We start from the raw sequence: 17,769 nt of genomic DNA, 5'->3' as shown, positions 1-17,769 counted from the left end.
TGGGCTGGCAGAAGAGGTTGCATTAATAAAAGAGGGGCAAGGGGGATTTCATTTGCTTCCTCCATGTTGCATTTTTCAGATCCCCAAATTCCAACAATCATTTTTTCAAAACTGAAAGGCTGAAATCTTGAAAGACATACCACTACATGTAGCTTTCACTTATATAACTATGGGATCCAATTCAATATTTATGTATTACAATGCGACGACGGCAGCAAGACTAGTGCTGGCTAGAAAATGGAAAACGCAGGAGCTACCATCAATAGAAGACTGGTTGAGCAAATTGGCAGATCTCGCCAAGATGGCTATATTGACATTAATGGTTAATGGAAAATCAGAAGAAGCCTTTCAGGTGGCCAAGAATCAATCAAAAATTAAGTAATGAAAAAGACAGTATGAAATACAACATCACTTACACATACCTGCATTTTTTTATCTTGTTCACTATCACCTATCATCCCAGTGCTACTAACATTGTCACTTCCATCAATAGACACCTAAAAAGTAGAAAGAAGCAGAAAAATATCTTGAAATATTTTATGTTTCACTACACTGCATTATAAAAGGAGATAAGAATACAAGAAGAGCCTTGCTGCATTAGAGCAAATGTCTATGTAATCCAGCATTCTGCTTCCTACAGTGGCCAAACACTTACCTCTAATTGATCAAGGCATGAAGATAATAGTCCCCCCCCCCCCCCGCCACTGTCAACCTACAGCAACTGTTGCTGAAAGACATACTGCCTCCAAGCAGGGAATTTTCATTGAACCCTCAGACATGCTGCTGATCCTCCATGAATTGGTTGTGAATATGTCACCCATGAGATATGATACTTCCATTATTTAAGAAAATCAGGAGTAGACTGCAGGAATATGTATTCCATTACTCAAGCCTCTCCACTTTAACTAACGCTGCCAAGAGTTCATATGTGAAAGAATGTGTATGCCTAAACCTTAACCATGGTTAACACAAACTAATTAGGCTTATCAACCACCTTCAAACTGTTTATGACAGAAACCCAGCCAGTATTCATAATTAAATGTAGTACCAATGTAACTGTTAACCACAACACTGGACAAAGTAGGGAAGCCAGAAATTCACAGTTAACAGTAATAACTGTGGGAAGATTTATTATTTATTTTTTAAAACTTATATACCACTGCTCTCAAAGACTTGCGGCAGTTTACAATAAAAGAATAAAACAACCCAACTCATAAAACCCCCTAATACAGTGGTCCCCAACCTTTTTATCACCGGGGACCACTCAACGCCTTTTACTGAGGCCCGGTGTGGGGGGGGTAGTTTACTCCTCTACTCTCAACCACTGCCCTAACGCTCTCTGATCGCTATGGTAATGTTTAAACATCCCTTCAAAATAAGATACAGACACGCCACAACAATGAAGTGTGTTGTAAAGGGCTGAGGGGGAGGAAGTAAAGGGCCGGGGGGGGGTGAGAAGGCATCCTTCGGGGCCCACTTCCAATTAGTCGAAGGACCACATGTGGTCCACGGCCCACAGGTTGGGGATCGCTACCCTAATACATTAAAAAATGGCAATACATTGGAGTTAACGCCCCATCTCCCCACCCCAGCTGCAGTCAGGAGCTCTTTCGTTAGGAGCAAAGGTCCTGATTTAAGTAATTCTAGAGGATCTGCCAATAGTAACTCCGGGACCTCAGTCTGGCCTCAACCATATGCCTGGTGGAAGAACTCCATCTTGAAGACCCTGCAGAAAGCTGATAATTCCGGCAGGGCCCTTAGCTCTTCCAGGAGCTCGTTCTACCAGGCTGGGGCCAGGGCCAAAGCCCTGGTTGAGGCCAGACGGAATGCCCTTGGGGCCTTGGACGACCAGCAGATTCATACCCACAGAGCGGAATGCCCTGCGGGGAGCATAAAAAAACTTTAGCAAATTACCAACTTCTTAACCATGGTCAAAGAACATAAGCATTTCTTCTGCATCAGGCCAGTGTGTGTATTACTGACTGTTTGACGAATCAAAGTTTCAAACGTGCTCAATGTGTTTTAGTTAGCACAAGCTATGGGCCTATGAAAACTTGTGGGGGAGGAACAGGTTACACTAAAAATACACTACTTGGTTCATTAAAAAAAGCAGTTTTGTAGTTTAAAGACTAGCAGTTTAAAGACTAACAGATTGAACAAATAGCTTTCATGGACAAGAGCTCACTACATCAGATGCATTAACAGAGTCCACTAAAGCAGTGGTCCCCAACCTTTCTGAGGTTGGGGACCGGCAGGGCATCGGGCCGCGCCCCGCGAGCCGTGCCCGCGCATCGGGCCCGGCCCCGATTCCCTCTCCCCGCCCTCCCGCAGTAAGAAGCTTCCCGGGCCGCAAGCTTGCGGCCTGGGAAGTTTTTTACTGCGGGGGGGGATGGGGAGAGGGAGAGGGAGCCGCGGCCCGGCGCCATGGCCTTCGCGGCCCGCAGGTTGGGGACCACTGCACTAAAGCTTATGACCCGTTCATCATGGTAAGTCTTTTAAAATGACACCAGATTTCTTCTTGTTTTTGCTGTATCAGACCAACTTGGCTACACTTCTGTAATAATCATCAGGCACTATGCTATAAGAAAAGGTAAATTGAAAATGAATACAAATCTCACACACTGACTTTCCATTTTCTATCCATACTTTCTATTTTAGAACATTGCTAAGCATTACTAATTTTCTGCAATCAAAGGTGCATGACTTCTTTGCTTCTTTGTGCTTTGTCATAAATCTAAAAGAATATCTGTCATTCAGTATATTAAGATATTATTTCTCCAATGTTTAATGCTTTATTCTTTTCCAAATCAAATAAAGTTCTGTCTTCCACTTCCACCATCACACAAAGTTCAGAAAGAATCCAATCTTCTCTCCTGTCTTCAATTACCACTCCATAGTGCCTCCTCTTTGAATATAGTGCCAATCTTTGTTTGTTTTGTAACAAAATCATTTTCTCCTCATACAACTTGATCTCAGCACAGTTCAGAGCAACAAAACATACTTTGATCTTAAGGTTCTTATGTAACATAATTCTAATACCATACAAAATTCAGGAGTGTTCCAAATATACCTTCGCTGCATATTGTTCCAAAGCAGTGATTGTATCTGGATCAATAGTAGCATCTCCTGTATGAAGACCTGCCACTGTGCCATCAGCTTGAATTGCCAAGATGGTATCCGACTGAGGAACCTGCACTGTATGGTGAATGTAGGCAGTGGTTCCATCTTCCAGCTGTACTGCCTGTAGTGTACTCTGGTCATAACTGTCTGAAAAATTATACAGAAACAATTTTAAGGCATGGGAAAAAAGCTGTGGATATTTCTTTAAAAGGTTGGATGCAGTTAAGTGATTCATGCTGAATTATACTTTCCTTTAATTTCCCAATTATGTGTAAGGTAATGTTTACATTTTTATGTAATGTTTGCATTTCGATGAGTTTATAAAACAGAACTGAGTCAAATCATCTTGCTGTAGAAAAGTGGGAATATGTTCTAAATCAAGATAAACTAACATGATGGGTCATCTAGTCCAACGCCCTGTACTATGCAGGGAGCCTGGTACAGACAGAAGAGGTAGATAACTGGAGAGAGAAGAGGCTATAATAATAAAAATAGGTGTGTGCCAACAAGTCAAAATTGACTCATGGATATCTCAGGACCATGGGCTTTTCAAGTCAAGAGGGAGGTGGTTTGGTGTACTACATCTATATGCTATGCCTTTCTTTGCATAGCAACCCCACTCTTCCTTGTACTTCCAAGTACCAAATTTACCTTTTGAAGTATGATGAATGAAAGCTGTTGTTCCATCTTCCAGTTGAACCGCTTGTCCATCTTCTAGACGAAGACTATCTCCTGTGCCAGAAAAAGAAAAAGTCACTTCAGTTAAATAATGCATTTATTAATTATGAGCTTTTGTTTTATTTACAGACCAGAAAACACATTCAATTAAAAAACTTCAAATTACATCATTTTATAGAACTAATAATTAAATCATTTTGTCTCCAAGTCAACAGTTTGAAAGTAGTTTTTGTCGTAATATACTTACTACTCTTAGACATGGGAACATGTTGGACATAGGCTGCTGAGCCATCTTCCAGCTGAATCACCTGGCCATCCATTAATTTGCCATCTGGAATATATGCATACCAAGATGAATGTTTATTATTATTATTAATTAGATTTATTTCCTGCCACTCCCCGTAGGCTCGTGGCGGGCCACAATAGTCTTATTCCCATTAAAATATCCATTAAAAGACTTTAAAAACAATCCCAACATGGCGGAAGCTCTCATTATTCCTAACCCCTGCTATCAGAGTGGCAGGGAGGGTGGGGAGGAGATCTAACTTACTAGGTCCGGGGGGGGGGGGGGATGCTGGCACTCATTCGCTGACCCCGGCCTCAACCAAAAACTGGGGGAAGAGCTCCATCTTGCAGGCCCTGCGGAAAGCTGGTAAATCCCGCAGGGCCCGCAGCTCACCCAGGAGCTCATTCCACCAGGTAGGGGGGGAGCTCATTCCACCAGGTAGTTTAAATTTATGAAAGTATCTTTCAAAATCACGAATTAGTGTACAGAGGCAAGTTTCCACAGACATATTGATATCCATGCAAGCAAATTCAGGATCTCCAAATTCAGCATCTGGAATGTGCATACACTGAAACTATACACACAACATAAAGCAGATAATTGTTGCTATTAGCTCCGAAAGTGCAAATAACCTATTTGGGGAGTGAGGAGATCAAATTCCTGTCTTTTTACTCTCCCCCTCATACAGATTGTTGTAATTGAAAGCACTGATCATCAGATTTAGGGATTACTGTGGCAGCAACATGTATACAGCTTGCCAATATATATAAAGGGCAGTACATAAATATAATAAATACAAAATAAATAAATAATAAAGGAACTCTGAAAACAGCACAGAAGGTAAGGTGTCCTTAAGTTGTCTAGCTGTATACTGAAACACCAATGAGGATAAACTAGACAAGATATGTAAGACTGGAGCGATCTCCTACCCTTTTTAGAAAAACTGACATGTATGCATAGAGGATTATAAATGTGTTTCAGAGCAGCAGCAGAGAGAGAAACTTTACAATCTTTCTGATCATATTCAGAAATCCCTAGCAGCTTTTCTCTTAGCATGGCAAAAGATATAATGGCCTTTCCCTTACAGGAAACAAGCAATTAAACTCTGTCCCCTAACTCAGTGGTCCCCAACCCTCGGACCGCGGCTCCCTGCCTCCGCAGGGCCGGGCCGCGCATGCGCGTTTGTGGCTGCACCACCACAAACGCGCAAGCGCAGGAGTGCCACTCATGCGAGTTTGCAGCATCGCATGGCGGAAATGTGCATGCGCAGCCCAGCCGCACATGCGCAGGAGTGCCGCAGATGCGTGGCCAGGCGATCACCCTCCCTGCCGCTGCCGGTCCGCAGCCTGATAAAGGTTGTGGACCACTGCACTAATTGATCAGAAAAACATCCTGCAGAGTAAAGGCTCTGCCCTCAACTTGTTGCTGATCATATCAGAACCAAAGCCCTCCCCAGCTACTTCTCAATAAAACAAAGTAAGTCAAGGCACTGCACTTCTCTCACACATTTTGTCTAATTTGACCCTGATTCATGAGATATGTAAGTTCACCTATTTTTCTCTAGATTGCATCCACTGTATCATTCAAAACAATGAACCATTCTTCTAAATTAATTTATTTATTTTATTTATTTATTTAGATTTATATACCGCCCTCCCCGAAGGCTCAGGTGTTTGAAACACAAATTAAGTGTTTCAGATAAGAGAAAATTATTTAAACTAATGCTGAACATAAGGTAGTGACATATAAAGGTTTTTGAAAAACTTTATTTAATACACAGAAGACGTCTGTGTTGGATCATAAATTTGACGGCAGCTGAATCGACTCAAGTTGCTATATGCACCACAACAGCTAGACTAACATCTCATAGGTCATTAAGCAGAAAAAGCCTACACTGTAAAGCCCTTCTTGCCTCATTTTTATCCCAGCACAAGATATGCCTTGCTTGTACCAAGACAGCTAGGCTCATCTGCACAGGGCTTCATCTGCAGAAACAAGCACCAACCTGCAAATGCATGAAGGTACCATTTAAGACTTCAAAGATTGTGAACATGAATATATGGCTAATACTGGTCTTACATTAAGGTGTACAAATTAATAATGTGCATCCTTGCCTATCAATATTTACAAACACAAAAAGAGCTAGACAAATTGCCAATTTGAATTTATTTTTCAATTTAATTAAAAGTATTTTCTATTGCAGTAATTTTAAATTATTTATATACCTTTAGAATTATGTTGTATATAAGCTGTGGAACCATCAGAAAGTGTAACTGCTTGTAAACTTACTCCTTCCATGTTGTCCAAGTTATCTCCATCTAGCAAACAAACAAGTTGTTTATCATTACTTTTTTGTAAACACACTAAATCTCTAATGCATACCCTACTGAGAGCAGGAGTTAAGGGTAAGTACTTTGTTTTGAAGAATACACACAGGAACACTCATGACACAGCTCCTTCCTATAGCAGGCCTTTGAGACCTTCGAAGTACCAATGCTAGAAATTGCAGAGATTACAGTGTTAATAAGGCAAGCATCTTGAGGTTTGGAATGTAGAGGGGGACCAGGAAAGATCACTGTCCCCTTCCTCTTATGTCAACAGGCTTCTATTAATGTATATCATTCTGTTGGCATAGGACTACTATGCTGATTCCCCCATCTCATGGCAACCCCTGGGCCATGTGGGGTTTTTTGTACATCAGAGTCCTGCAGTCTCCAATATCACCTTGCTTTGGAGGTGGGAAAAGCTGGGAAAAGACCATGTGTGTGCAGGTTCTTACAGATATGCTTCATAGGACCTAGGCCAAGGAAAATAAATATAAACTTAGATGGCACATTTCAAAGACCTATGTGCCACAGTAGAAGTTCATTAAAGTGGGATCTTTGGAATGCCAAAATGAAGACAATTAGGATATTAACTAGACTGCTTACCTTGTACTGCTACAGCTTCTGTCAAACACAGAGTAACATGCTGAGCCTCCATCCCTCCTCCAGAAAATTCTGTCATCCCCTGAGAATCTCGATTTATCTGGGCTAATAACATTATCTAAAAAGGAAGACAAATTAAGATATATATCAGTAGATTCAGCCTACCTAGAAAGTTTTTAGAGTAGTATTTCTATATATATTGGTGCTGCTAGGGATCATAAGCAATCTTTATACATTTTATAGTTTTGACCATCAACAATATATTTTTAGAAATACTGGAATTAACTAGAAACATAACCAGCAATAATGTAACAAAGGACTCTAAAGTAGTTCTTTGGAGTTACCTGAAGGATAGCAGAACTAGAAATCATTTGGTACTTAATCACTATTGTCAGTATATCGCCTCCTTTTGTATGCTTGCATGCCAGATTGTTCCGTTTCATATCCTTTTAAATCAATGATATTCAAATTAAGAGAAGTGTGGGTGTTAAATCTCAGTCTACTGAAAAGCAGGCACTTTTGTGATATATTAGAATAAAGACAACTCACAACTTTATGGGCTGGATCTAACAAGCATTTCCACTGGTGAGAAAGGGGATGTGGAACCCCCTTTGACCACCAAATGGACCTGCACAGAAGTTACATGGAATGGAGGCTATCATAAAGAGGAGAATTGGGTGAGTTTGTGTGAAATAATTAGAAGGATCCAATCCTATGTTTTTCTCAAAATGAATCAAGTGATTCAGTTTTCCCTGCATTCAAATTTTAATTGGACTGTAACAATCAGTTGTATGAGTTATAACGCCTTTTTAAAATTTAAGAATTTCTTCCCGCTTAGGTTACCAAAGAGATTTCCTCCTGATTATACTTAGTGATTTGGATCCACAAGTGTTCCCATGGACATGGGAACACGACTTTCTTGCCCTCCCCCACTACAGCTCCAATGCTCCTGAAATCTACTCCTGAGAGAATTCAAGTCAATTTATTTTCTTTTTATAAAGGAAAAAATGTAATAAAATAGGGTTTCTCACAGTAATAAATAGATAGGATCCAGTAATCCACGGATTATAACTCTTTCCTACATTTCCTTCCCCCAGCCGAACTTTTCCGACCAGGGAAAGTTGATCAGGATTATGAGATCCATGAGGACTAATAGCTACGTGAGGGGGCTCTGCTGAAAAGGGGTGAAATCTCCCTCTCCAACCTCTTCTGTCAGCATAGCTCCACTCGTAGAAGCTGGAAAGGTGATTTATCCCCAACTCCCCTTTGATACACAACTTAAAGTGATGAGGTTTGTCCATATCAACAACGCTGAGAGAAATACTGGGGTCTAAACTCCTAGCAGAGTTACTCAAGATGGAACAGCCACAGCTCAGACACCAGACGAAGACTATTTCCACACTAGAGATATTGTTTGGATTTGAATTTTTAAAGGGTCAGAATTTTGTCCATTCCCACACTGAAATCCGCCTCTTCGAGTACACATCTGAATTGCCCCCTTACTTGCCCTGCAGCAAAGGAATCCCCAGAAAACCGGTTTTCATTTTTTTAAGCAGGGACTAACAGGTCTAATTCTGGGCTACTAAATGAGGGAATGCATGCAATCGGGTTTTCCTTGTGCCCGCCATTCAGAGTTGTTTGGGAATGTGTCTTTTCCTCAGTGCCGTCTTCCCTCCCTCCAAAAAATCTGCCTTTTTTATAAGAAGGGGGTGATCGCATTACAACATTTCTAAGTTTTTTTTAAAGCAGTGTTGTTGTTAGAGATTTTTTTTTAATTACATTTGGGACATTTTCAGGGAAGGGGGGAGGTGATCAAGGGCATAGAATGGTGGGATTAAGGAGCGCAACAAAAACAAAGGTGCATGCAGGCACCATTTTGCCAAAAGCACATTTCTGGGAAAGGGGAAGGGAGCAAAGCATGATGACAGGCTGCCCCCATCGGACTCAGTGCAGAAAGCATTTGGCAAATTTCAGCCTGGGAAATAAGGGAACTAAAGCCCAAATACAGAAAGGCCAGAGTCGATTCACTGCAATTCACTTTGTAATTTTATTACTGAAAATGTCCTAATCCACAGGAATGACAAACACAGAAGAAACGATGATGCTCCAATAATGAAGCAAGATGTAGCACTCAGGGGCTATAATGCAAAGTGACTGAACACAAAAGTAGGAAACAAAGCAGAATTAAATACTGTGGGAAGATTTGGTCTAGGAGCACAAAATGAAGCTGCAGAGCAATTCATACCATTCTGTGAAGACAATTTGCTCATTGCAAACACATGCCTCAGGCAACCAAATAGATGATTCTATACATGGGCATCAACAGATGGCCAATATAGAAATCAATCAAATATGACATAATTGGAAACAGAACATGGAGAAGTTCTGTTCTCCCTGCCAAAACAAGACCAAAAGTCAATTGTGATACAGACCATGAATTGTTAACATCAAAAATTAGAACAAAACTGAAGAAAAACACTAAAGCATTCACAGCACTGAAATACAATCTAAACAGCATTCTTTAGTGTAAAGACCATGTAAAGAACAGAATTGCATTGCTAATTTCAAGGGAATATGAACCATAAAAACTATGGGTTGAAACCAGAGGTATTATAAAGGAAGAACGTTAAAAGACTATTCCTAGAGCCAAAAGAAACAAAAAGCCTTGCTGGGTGACAGATGAAACCCTTGAAATAGCTGAAGCTAGACAAGAAGCAAGAGTGAAACATAGCAGAAACAGAACCAAAAGTCGAAATAAGCATTAAATTGACTCACAGATAAAGAAAAAGAGAACTATTATAATAACTATTATAATAACCAGAAACAGAAAAGAGCAAAAAAGAAAGAACAAGAGATCTGTTCCACAAGATTCAAGAGGTCATACGGAAATTTAAAGCATGGTTAAGCATGCTGAAAAATCAATGTGGAAATACATTAACTGAAAAACACAAAATAAATAAAAGATAACAATGCAGTGAAGAACTATACAAAAATGATGAAAGGATTCCGTCGAAAAAGAATCTTTTGAGGAGGAAAAACAGGTTTCCTTATCTATTCATCTAGTTATCCTGTGCAGGTATACATGGGTTCTGTGCTGGTGCGCAGGCCAGAGGACAGAATTTTTTTTTACTACCCTAGAGACAGCTAGGGGTGACTCCTCCAATCAGCACCCAGTAGTCGTTTCCCGCCCAACGGTCGCATGGCCAAGGAGTAGCCAGCCCCCACCACCTCAGTTCTCCCCTTGCCCACCAAACTGAGCAAAAAGAAATAACTCAACACTCAAAGGGCATCAAAGATTGTTTAATATTTGCCCAAACATGGAATCATGCTCACAGTGGAGAAGAGGAAGATGTGTGCCTGCACAGGACAATTAGATGAAAACCCGTTACAGGTAAGAAAAATTGTTTTTCGTCATCATTATCCTATACAGTCCCACATGGGAGACTGCCAAGCTGCATCCGTTGAGCTGGTGGGGTGAGCATGTCCGCTGCACAATGTTTGATAAAAGTATTTGTGAATGACCACATGGCAGACCTGCAAATATCTAGCAAGGGAATACCTCTCTGGAATGTAGAAGCAGCCTGGGCTAGTGTAGAGTATGCTCTAACGTCAAATGACATCTGACAGCTGCTACATCTATGCTGTTCTAACTTGACATCCAGTGCGTGAAGTGCATTTTCTTCTGTGGACGAGGGAGTGGGAAAAAACACTGGAAGTTTAATATCCTGTGAAAGATGAAACCTAGAAACCACCTTGGGAATAAAACACAAACTAGGACATAGAACATCCCTAGTTGGAAAGAACTTTAAAAATGGATAATCAGTTAGTAGGGCCACTAGCTCCCCGACCCACCTGACGGAGGTAACAGCCACTAAAAATGCCGTCTTATAGGACAGCCAGACTAACAAGCACGTATCCCACGGCTCAAAGGGTGAACCCACTGTGTAAGAACCAAAGTCAATGATCATTGGGGAATAACAGAAGAGACAGGGGGATAAATATTCAATCCAAATAATCCAAATAATGGATGTTCAATGAGAGAAAAGGGATTTCCCTTCACTGGAAGATGGAAAGCCAAAATCGCAGCCAGGTGAACCTTAATTGAAGTGTTGGCTAGACTTGGTTTCTTTAAGGCCGGGGTAGTCAACCTGTGGTCCTCCAGATGTTAATGGACTACCATTCCCATGAGCCCCTGCCAGCAAATGCTGGCAGGGGCTCATGGGAATGGTAGTCCATGAACATCTGGAGGACCACAGGTTGACTACCCCTGCTTTAAGGTAAGTAGGTAATCGTACACCAGCGCCAAAGGTGCATCAAATGGGTCAACTCTATGTGTAATTGCCCACTGGGAAAAACTTGATCATTCATTAGGATAAGAGGACCTGGTAGAGGGACCTCATGCATTCAATAGGGCTGACTGCACCTGGTTGGAGAAAAAGACTGAGATGGAACGATGTACAGTACCCAAGTATCAGTAGTAACACTCCTCCAATAAGGGAGAAATTTAGAAAGGCCTTCCTGGAAACTCAGAAAACTCTTGAGGCATGGAAAGTCAGAAGCCAGGCCTTGAGGACCGTGCACCCTCCTTAGCGTCCTGAGACCCTTGGGAGTGGCTTGGCATATTGTTTGGCCTAAACCTGGAAATTTGATTTTGCTATGCCCCTGATCTGTTTTGAGGATACCCCAATGAATGTGTATACACCTGTGTTTGATATGATGATACGATCACTGGTATCTAGGACCGTAATGTGGCTTGAATCCTTGTGGCTGAGGATTCCTAACTCCAAAGGATTTTGCTGTGTTTGTTGTTCTTGATATCTCTTAAGAACTCATCCATCAAAGTATTGCCCTCAAATGGCAAATCCTCGACACGGGATCTCATTTCTGGAGGTAGCGAAGTAGATCTTAGCCATGCGTGTCTACGCAAAATAGTTGCCATGTTCATTGCCCTGAAGGAGGCATCAGCAGAATGTTTGGCTGTACTGATCTTGCTTGAAATACTGTGGTTTTCCCATTCCTTCCAACTACCAGCATGATACCAGCCACAGTTATTCATAAACCTTTTGATTTTAGTGACAATGCCTTCTATATAAGCATGCTTACACTGTGTTGATATAACTGCATTTAAGAACAGTATTTACAGAGAAAATATAGTAAAATACATTAAAAAGCCTACGTTAAGTTTTTTAAAACCAGACCTTTTACTTTGTAAGCCACAACATCTGGATGGCACGTTTTTTTATGACTTTAAAACATAGCTACATTTTATCATAGAATTGTCTGGTCACTATAAATGGATCCCAGCATGGTGTTGGCCTACAGTGCATGTCTGATGGCAGCTGGGACCTTGACAAAAGGCCATTAATTAGATCCCTTAAGAGCAATGAATGTTTCCTCACTAGTTAGGAGCTTGTCTCCAGAATTATAGCTCTGTAATTAAAAGACTCAACAAAGCTTAGAAAAAGTGTCTCCCAAATCAAGGAGCAGAGTTCTTCTTTCACCTGATGACAGCAAGACTCATCATTCCTTCCGGATTGACACAACAGCAAGAGCCACGAATGGACACATGGTGCATGAAAGTCAGAGCACTAGCCATGATGGCTAAACTAATAAATATGGTTAATCATAGATTCCAAGAATCTTTGGATGAATATTTGAAATATTCATAAAACTTTTTTTCAGTAACTTTCTGAAACACTTGTAACTTCTGTTGTATTATTAAAATAATAAACAAGCGTAGAAAAAGTTATTCCAATTCTGTCATCTGAGAGGTGATAGGCTGCCTGAATGAGAAGTATTTTGATTTCAATAAATCAGTTAGGAAATGGAACTGATTGACACAGAATGGTCTGAATGTTTAGGATCACCCAGCAGAAGTATATAAGGCTGCAAACTTACAAATTGTTACCTGGGATTTTCAGAAAACACGTGTAAGTTTGGATTGTCTTTGTAAAGGCTGGGGGTACACTACCTTCTACAGTAGCGATCCCCAACCTGTGGGCCGCGGACCACATGTGGTCCTTCGACTAACTGGAGGTGGGCCCCGAAGGACGCCTTCTCCCCCCCCCCCCGGCCCTTTACTTCATCCACCACCACCCCCAGCCCTTTACACAACACACTTCGTTGTTATGGCATGTCTGTATCTTATTTTGAAGGGATGTTTAAACATTACCATAGCGATCAGAGAGCCTTAGGGCAGTGGTTGAGAGTAGAGGAGTAAACTACCCCCCCCCACCGGGCCTCAGTAAAAGGCGTTGAGTGGTACCCAGTGAGTGGTCCCCGGTGATAAAAAGATTGGGGACCACTGCTTTACAACACACTTCAGGTGTCATTGTCTCCCATCACTCCCAGATGGGACTATCTCGTTGCAGAGAAACAAGCTCAGGGTTCCCATTGATTTGTCCTTGTCATGAGTTAAAATTTCCATGAAAATAAAATGTTCCTTATGTTCACTGTTGTGGCGTGTCTGTATCTTATTTTGAAGGGATGTTTAAACATTACCATAGCAATCAGAGAGCGTTAGGGCAGTGGTTGAGAGTAGAGGAGTAAACTACCCCCCCCACACCGGGCCTCAGTAAAAGGCGTTGAGTGGTCCCCGGTGATAAAAAGGTTGGGGACCACTGTTCTACAGCATGCCCTCAAAATCAATCCTTACCAGAAATGAGCATCTTTGGCAGCAGATAATTAACATGAATACAAGCAAGAACAATTAACGGAGAAAAGCTTAAGAAATAACTGCAGTTAAATAAGTGTGGCCTCCAAATATCAATTAAATAATTTGTTTAAGTCGTTAAAACGGCTTTGAACAAGTAAATGGATGTTCCTAATTAAGCAGCAGACTTTTAATGAAGTACTCACAAAATTAGGAAGACTAATGTTAGAACAGGCATCCTGCAAAGAGGGAAATGTTTTTCTAAGTCAGTGTCTGCTGCACTACCGGCATTTAGACCAAGTGTACTTAAATGTGCATATACCTACATATTTATCAACCAAAAATATTATCTACCTTTTGTTAATTAATTAATAAATAGCCATAATAATAATTCACTAGGTTTAAAATCTTATCTGTTAAACCTGGAGTAGTCCTATATACACCACCTCTAAGTAAACCACACACAATTAGAACAAAGTTTGAGTCCAGAATCATCCTTAAGAGGAACTAAGTTTGATTCTGGGTAAAAACTTCTATGTGCATGTACATTCCTTCAGTTACACTAAAACTGTTTTCTTTAAGCCTTACATATAGATGGGGGGGATGGGAAGGGCTAATTAAAATAAAGATGAAGTAGTTGGGCAATAAATATAGCTGAAATTGAATTAAAGACGTTGGCAAGACCTGTGAATGGCAGCATATTAGCGTACACAGAAAAGAGTTAACAGATGTGAGAACTAAGTCCAGTGGTTGCTGTTCCTCTTCATGATCAAACAGAACCTCCATGTTCAGATAGTGGTCCACTGAATATCGCTTGCAGTTACCCCGGTTGGCAACAGTGAAAAGCAGGATGGTGGTTTGATTCTACGGTAATATGCATCGCCGGAGCCCCTCCTTGACCTAAATTGTCGCTTAAAGCTCTGACGAAAGCAAGCCCTGTGTCGTGCGCGATGCTTTGCCACGGGCGCCCAGTCCCGAGCGGGCGACGGCGGCACGGGAAGGAAGCCAGGCTCCACCGCCAGACACGGAGCCAACGCGGCCGCACTTGGGGCCAGCGGCCTTAGCCGCTGGGAACTGAGCCCGGGGAGGGCGGTGGCAACCCCTGGCGTCTCCTCCCAGCGCCACGGCGAAACAACCCCCTTCCCCTCCCGACCCCCCCCCCCAGCAGACTGCCGTGTCCCACGCTCCGACGGGCCTCCCGGACCTGCCTGCGACACGATTATTTTTCGCGGCGGTTGTTCCTGCCCGAATGCACCGCGAGAGAAAAGAGCGTGACCCGCGGAGGCCCAGAAGGCGGGAACATGGCGGGAGGGGGGAGATGTACGGGGTAGGCGGCGGCGGCGGCGGCTACGGCGGCGCCTCGTCTTTTATTATTAATGTGATCCGCGGCGCAGGCACAGCTCCCCCCTTTCCTTTTGCTGTTCCCTCATGGAGCAGAGCCACGGACGGGCTAGGCCGTAAGTGAAGCATCCCAGCCGGAGATGGCGGCGGTTAGAATAAGGCACACTGGGTAAAAACACATTTATATACGAACCTCGCCGAGAAATTTTCCAACAATTCCTCCGTCCGACCACCATGCACCAGGACAGGAAACGGCCGTCTCAGCGCCCGCCCGCCTATCCCAGCGCCGCCCACAGTCGTGCGGTCGGGCCCCGCAATCAGCACCAGTATAAGGAACCATTGGCCAGCCCAAGAAACTATAAACCGCCCATCCTGGCTATTGGACAGCTGAGGTCCCAGTTCTACTGTCTATTGGTTGTTAGTCACTGATCCCGCCTCCACGCTATACAAAGTCTCTCGTATGCTAGGTTCAGGGCCTCTGCCGCCGCCATTTTGTATCACGTCGCCTGAGTTGCTAGTGCGTGAGTGTGGGAAAGAAGGGTAGTCGCCATTTTCCCTTTTTTCACTAACGGAAGAGTAGCTGGTCATGTAGTAGGCAGTCACGCCCTGGGAACTCTATCGGGTAGATTGTAAGGGAACGTCCAGGGTAAAGTCGGCGACGTGGGGTGGGAAGCGAGCGGGCTGTTGTAGTGGCCACGAAGCATTGCTGCAACTTTCGCGCGAAACAAAGACATGCCGATCAAAGCGCCACTAAATGGGCAGGGTGTTTTGTTTCTACTCCCAGAAGTGAACATTGTTGTGTGTGAACAAAAATCGTCTGATTTGGAGTTAAATTTCTTAGAATATGGAAGCCCTTTGCTTCCCTTTCTGACACCGGAGTATCGTACTGACAGAACAGCTACGACGGTATTATTGAGTCGCATCTTTCTCGCGAAGCAACATCGTTGGAAGCTTTACATAAATGATTTGCCCCCCTCCCCCTCCATGGACAAAGTGATGGGTGGCCTCCGTTGTCAGCGGAAGTGGAAGACTGCAATATTTAGGCCAATTGACTAGTACAGATTTTATTTATTTTTAACTGTGCGACTTTAATAAAGCATGCGTTACCTTTACCACAAGGCTCTAAACACCTAATGTCTACCTAGGTGTTAAGAAGACAAGGCTGTGGTACCTTAAAAATATTTATTTGTAATCTACCTTTCTCACAGGGACTCAAGGAGAATTGCACAGAGTGAGTCAGTACAATCCAACAAAGTTGGAAATTCAGTAATTAATACATAGGATTATAGAAATGTGGAACTGGCCAAAAGAACTGAAGGATTGCTTAAGTAGTCACATGCCTAAGCAGTACAAAAATTTAATAAGTAGAATCCTACACTAAGGTGACCAGATTTTAACATTGGTAAATCGGACACCCTTGACTGGTGGGGGGGTTCTTGATTAAAAATTTGGTCTATATGGAGCAACAAAATTTTTCATAGAACGCATAGAATGCAAAAATAGTATTGTAATATATATTTTAAAATTTCAACATAAGTACAATTTGCCAGGTGCCCCCAGATGCCCCTCCAAAAGCGGGACAATCTGGTCACCTTATCCTACGTGCAATAGTATCCTTACAGTATGCACAGCAGTATGGATCACATCCCTAATTATGTATCCAAACAAGTTTGTAAAACCATTTATGCAGTGCAACCTTATTTACCTGTGCAGGAAAGCCCTTTTGAATAGTTCAGTTTTGCATAGTTTGTTCATCAATTACCAAAAGTTATTGTCTTTAGAAGAAAACTGAAAAGCTTAACTTGAAGTGTACAGGGCACTCAGATTGAGCAATATAAATCACTTAAGAGGCCTCCCAGCCACCTGTCCATCTGCATCCCGTTGTCCACCTCTGTGAGCCTGAGGCCGCAAGTGGCTCCCTAGCCTGGGGTGGGCTCTAGCTGATGGGGAGGGAGGGGCAGGAGGCCTCTGGTTGCCGTAGCCTTGGTGGGCACTAGCTCATGATTTGAAGGTGGCTTTTGTGCCTCATTTGGAAGCTGGCAATCCCAAGAGGAGGTTTCTGTGTGCACAGCAGTCCTGACCCAAATCAGGTTCAAACACACCTATCTGGCAACTTTACTTCCTCTTTGCAATGTATTCTTGATGTGAAAGAGGCCATAGGCACTATGTGGCTGGGTGGGTGGCTGTGGAACCATTATACTCTTTTGAGGCCCACTTTCAGACCTCAAGGAATATTTCCAGCCCAGGGATAGCCTTCATGTGGGGCCTGGAAATCTTGAATCATTACTTGTCTCCAGATTCTAAAGATCAGCTTCCCTGGCAGAAATGGCTGGTTTGGAGGGTGGATTCTGAGGCGTTGTACCCCTTTGAACTCGCATAAAATTAATTTCCAAATGTTGCTCTCACTGGACTCCACTAGCAGTCTTTTGCTTGGCTGTTGATGTCTACACTTCTGGAGCCCGATGTCTACTGCTGGTAATTGCAGCTCCTGTTGTCCTCATTGTTTAATAAAACTGGAAACCTCATTCCCCCCAAAGTCTCACTTTTTACTTTCCTGTTAACCTTTTGTATGTAATCTCCCAAAGCTAACTCCACTTGAATATCTGGGCTACTTATGGCATTTATTTCATAGAACCGTCATGGCAAATACTGATGTTTATCAGTCCAGGCTTGAGTGAAGTCACTTCAGCCCCTATGTTGCTTGTTTACAGGTCTAGGGTCTAAATACTTCTTATTTAGATCATTCTGCAGTATCCGGATTTGCA

General features: G+C 42.5%; 1 protein-coding gene across 3 annotated transcripts in view; it reads right to left on the bottom strand.

Moving 5' to 3' along the window:
• ZNF143 (zinc finger protein 143) overlaps positions 1-15,318 on the bottom strand; it is a 49,158-nt gene extending 33,840 nt beyond the window's left edge. Inside the window, exons 1-7 of one of the 3 annotated variants that reach the window (XM_077321775.1) lie at positions 15,198-15,318; positions 7,015-7,129; positions 6,310-6,402; positions 4,046-4,129; positions 3,772-3,858; positions 3,071-3,267; positions 423-497 (exon numbers count right to left, since the gene is read on the bottom strand). In XM_077321775.1, the coding sequence (XP_077177890.1) occupies positions 423-497; positions 3,071-3,267; positions 3,772-3,858; positions 4,046-4,129; positions 6,310-6,402; positions 7,015-7,126 (648 nt within the window). In that variant the 5' untranslated portion in view covers positions 7,127-7,129; positions 15,198-15,318. Of the gene's footprint in view, positions 1-422; positions 498-3,070; positions 3,268-3,771; positions 3,859-4,045; positions 4,130-6,309; positions 6,403-7,014; positions 7,130-14,347; positions 14,793-15,197 lie in introns of those variants that run through there. The other 2 variants (XM_077321773.1, XM_077321774.1) reach the window with 2 other exon arrangements.
• Positions 15,319-17,769: the final 2,451 nt, after the last annotated feature.

The sequence above is a fragment of the Paroedura picta genome, chromosome 2, assembly GCF_049243985.1.
Source record: "Paroedura picta isolate Pp20150507F chromosome 2, Ppicta_v3.0, whole genome shotgun sequence".
NCBI lineage: Eukaryota > Metazoa > Chordata > Lepidosauria > Squamata > Gekkonidae > Paroedura > Paroedura picta.
The sequence above is the reverse complement of the archived record's forward strand: the minus strand, read 5'-3'. Positions and strand labels throughout refer to the sequence as shown.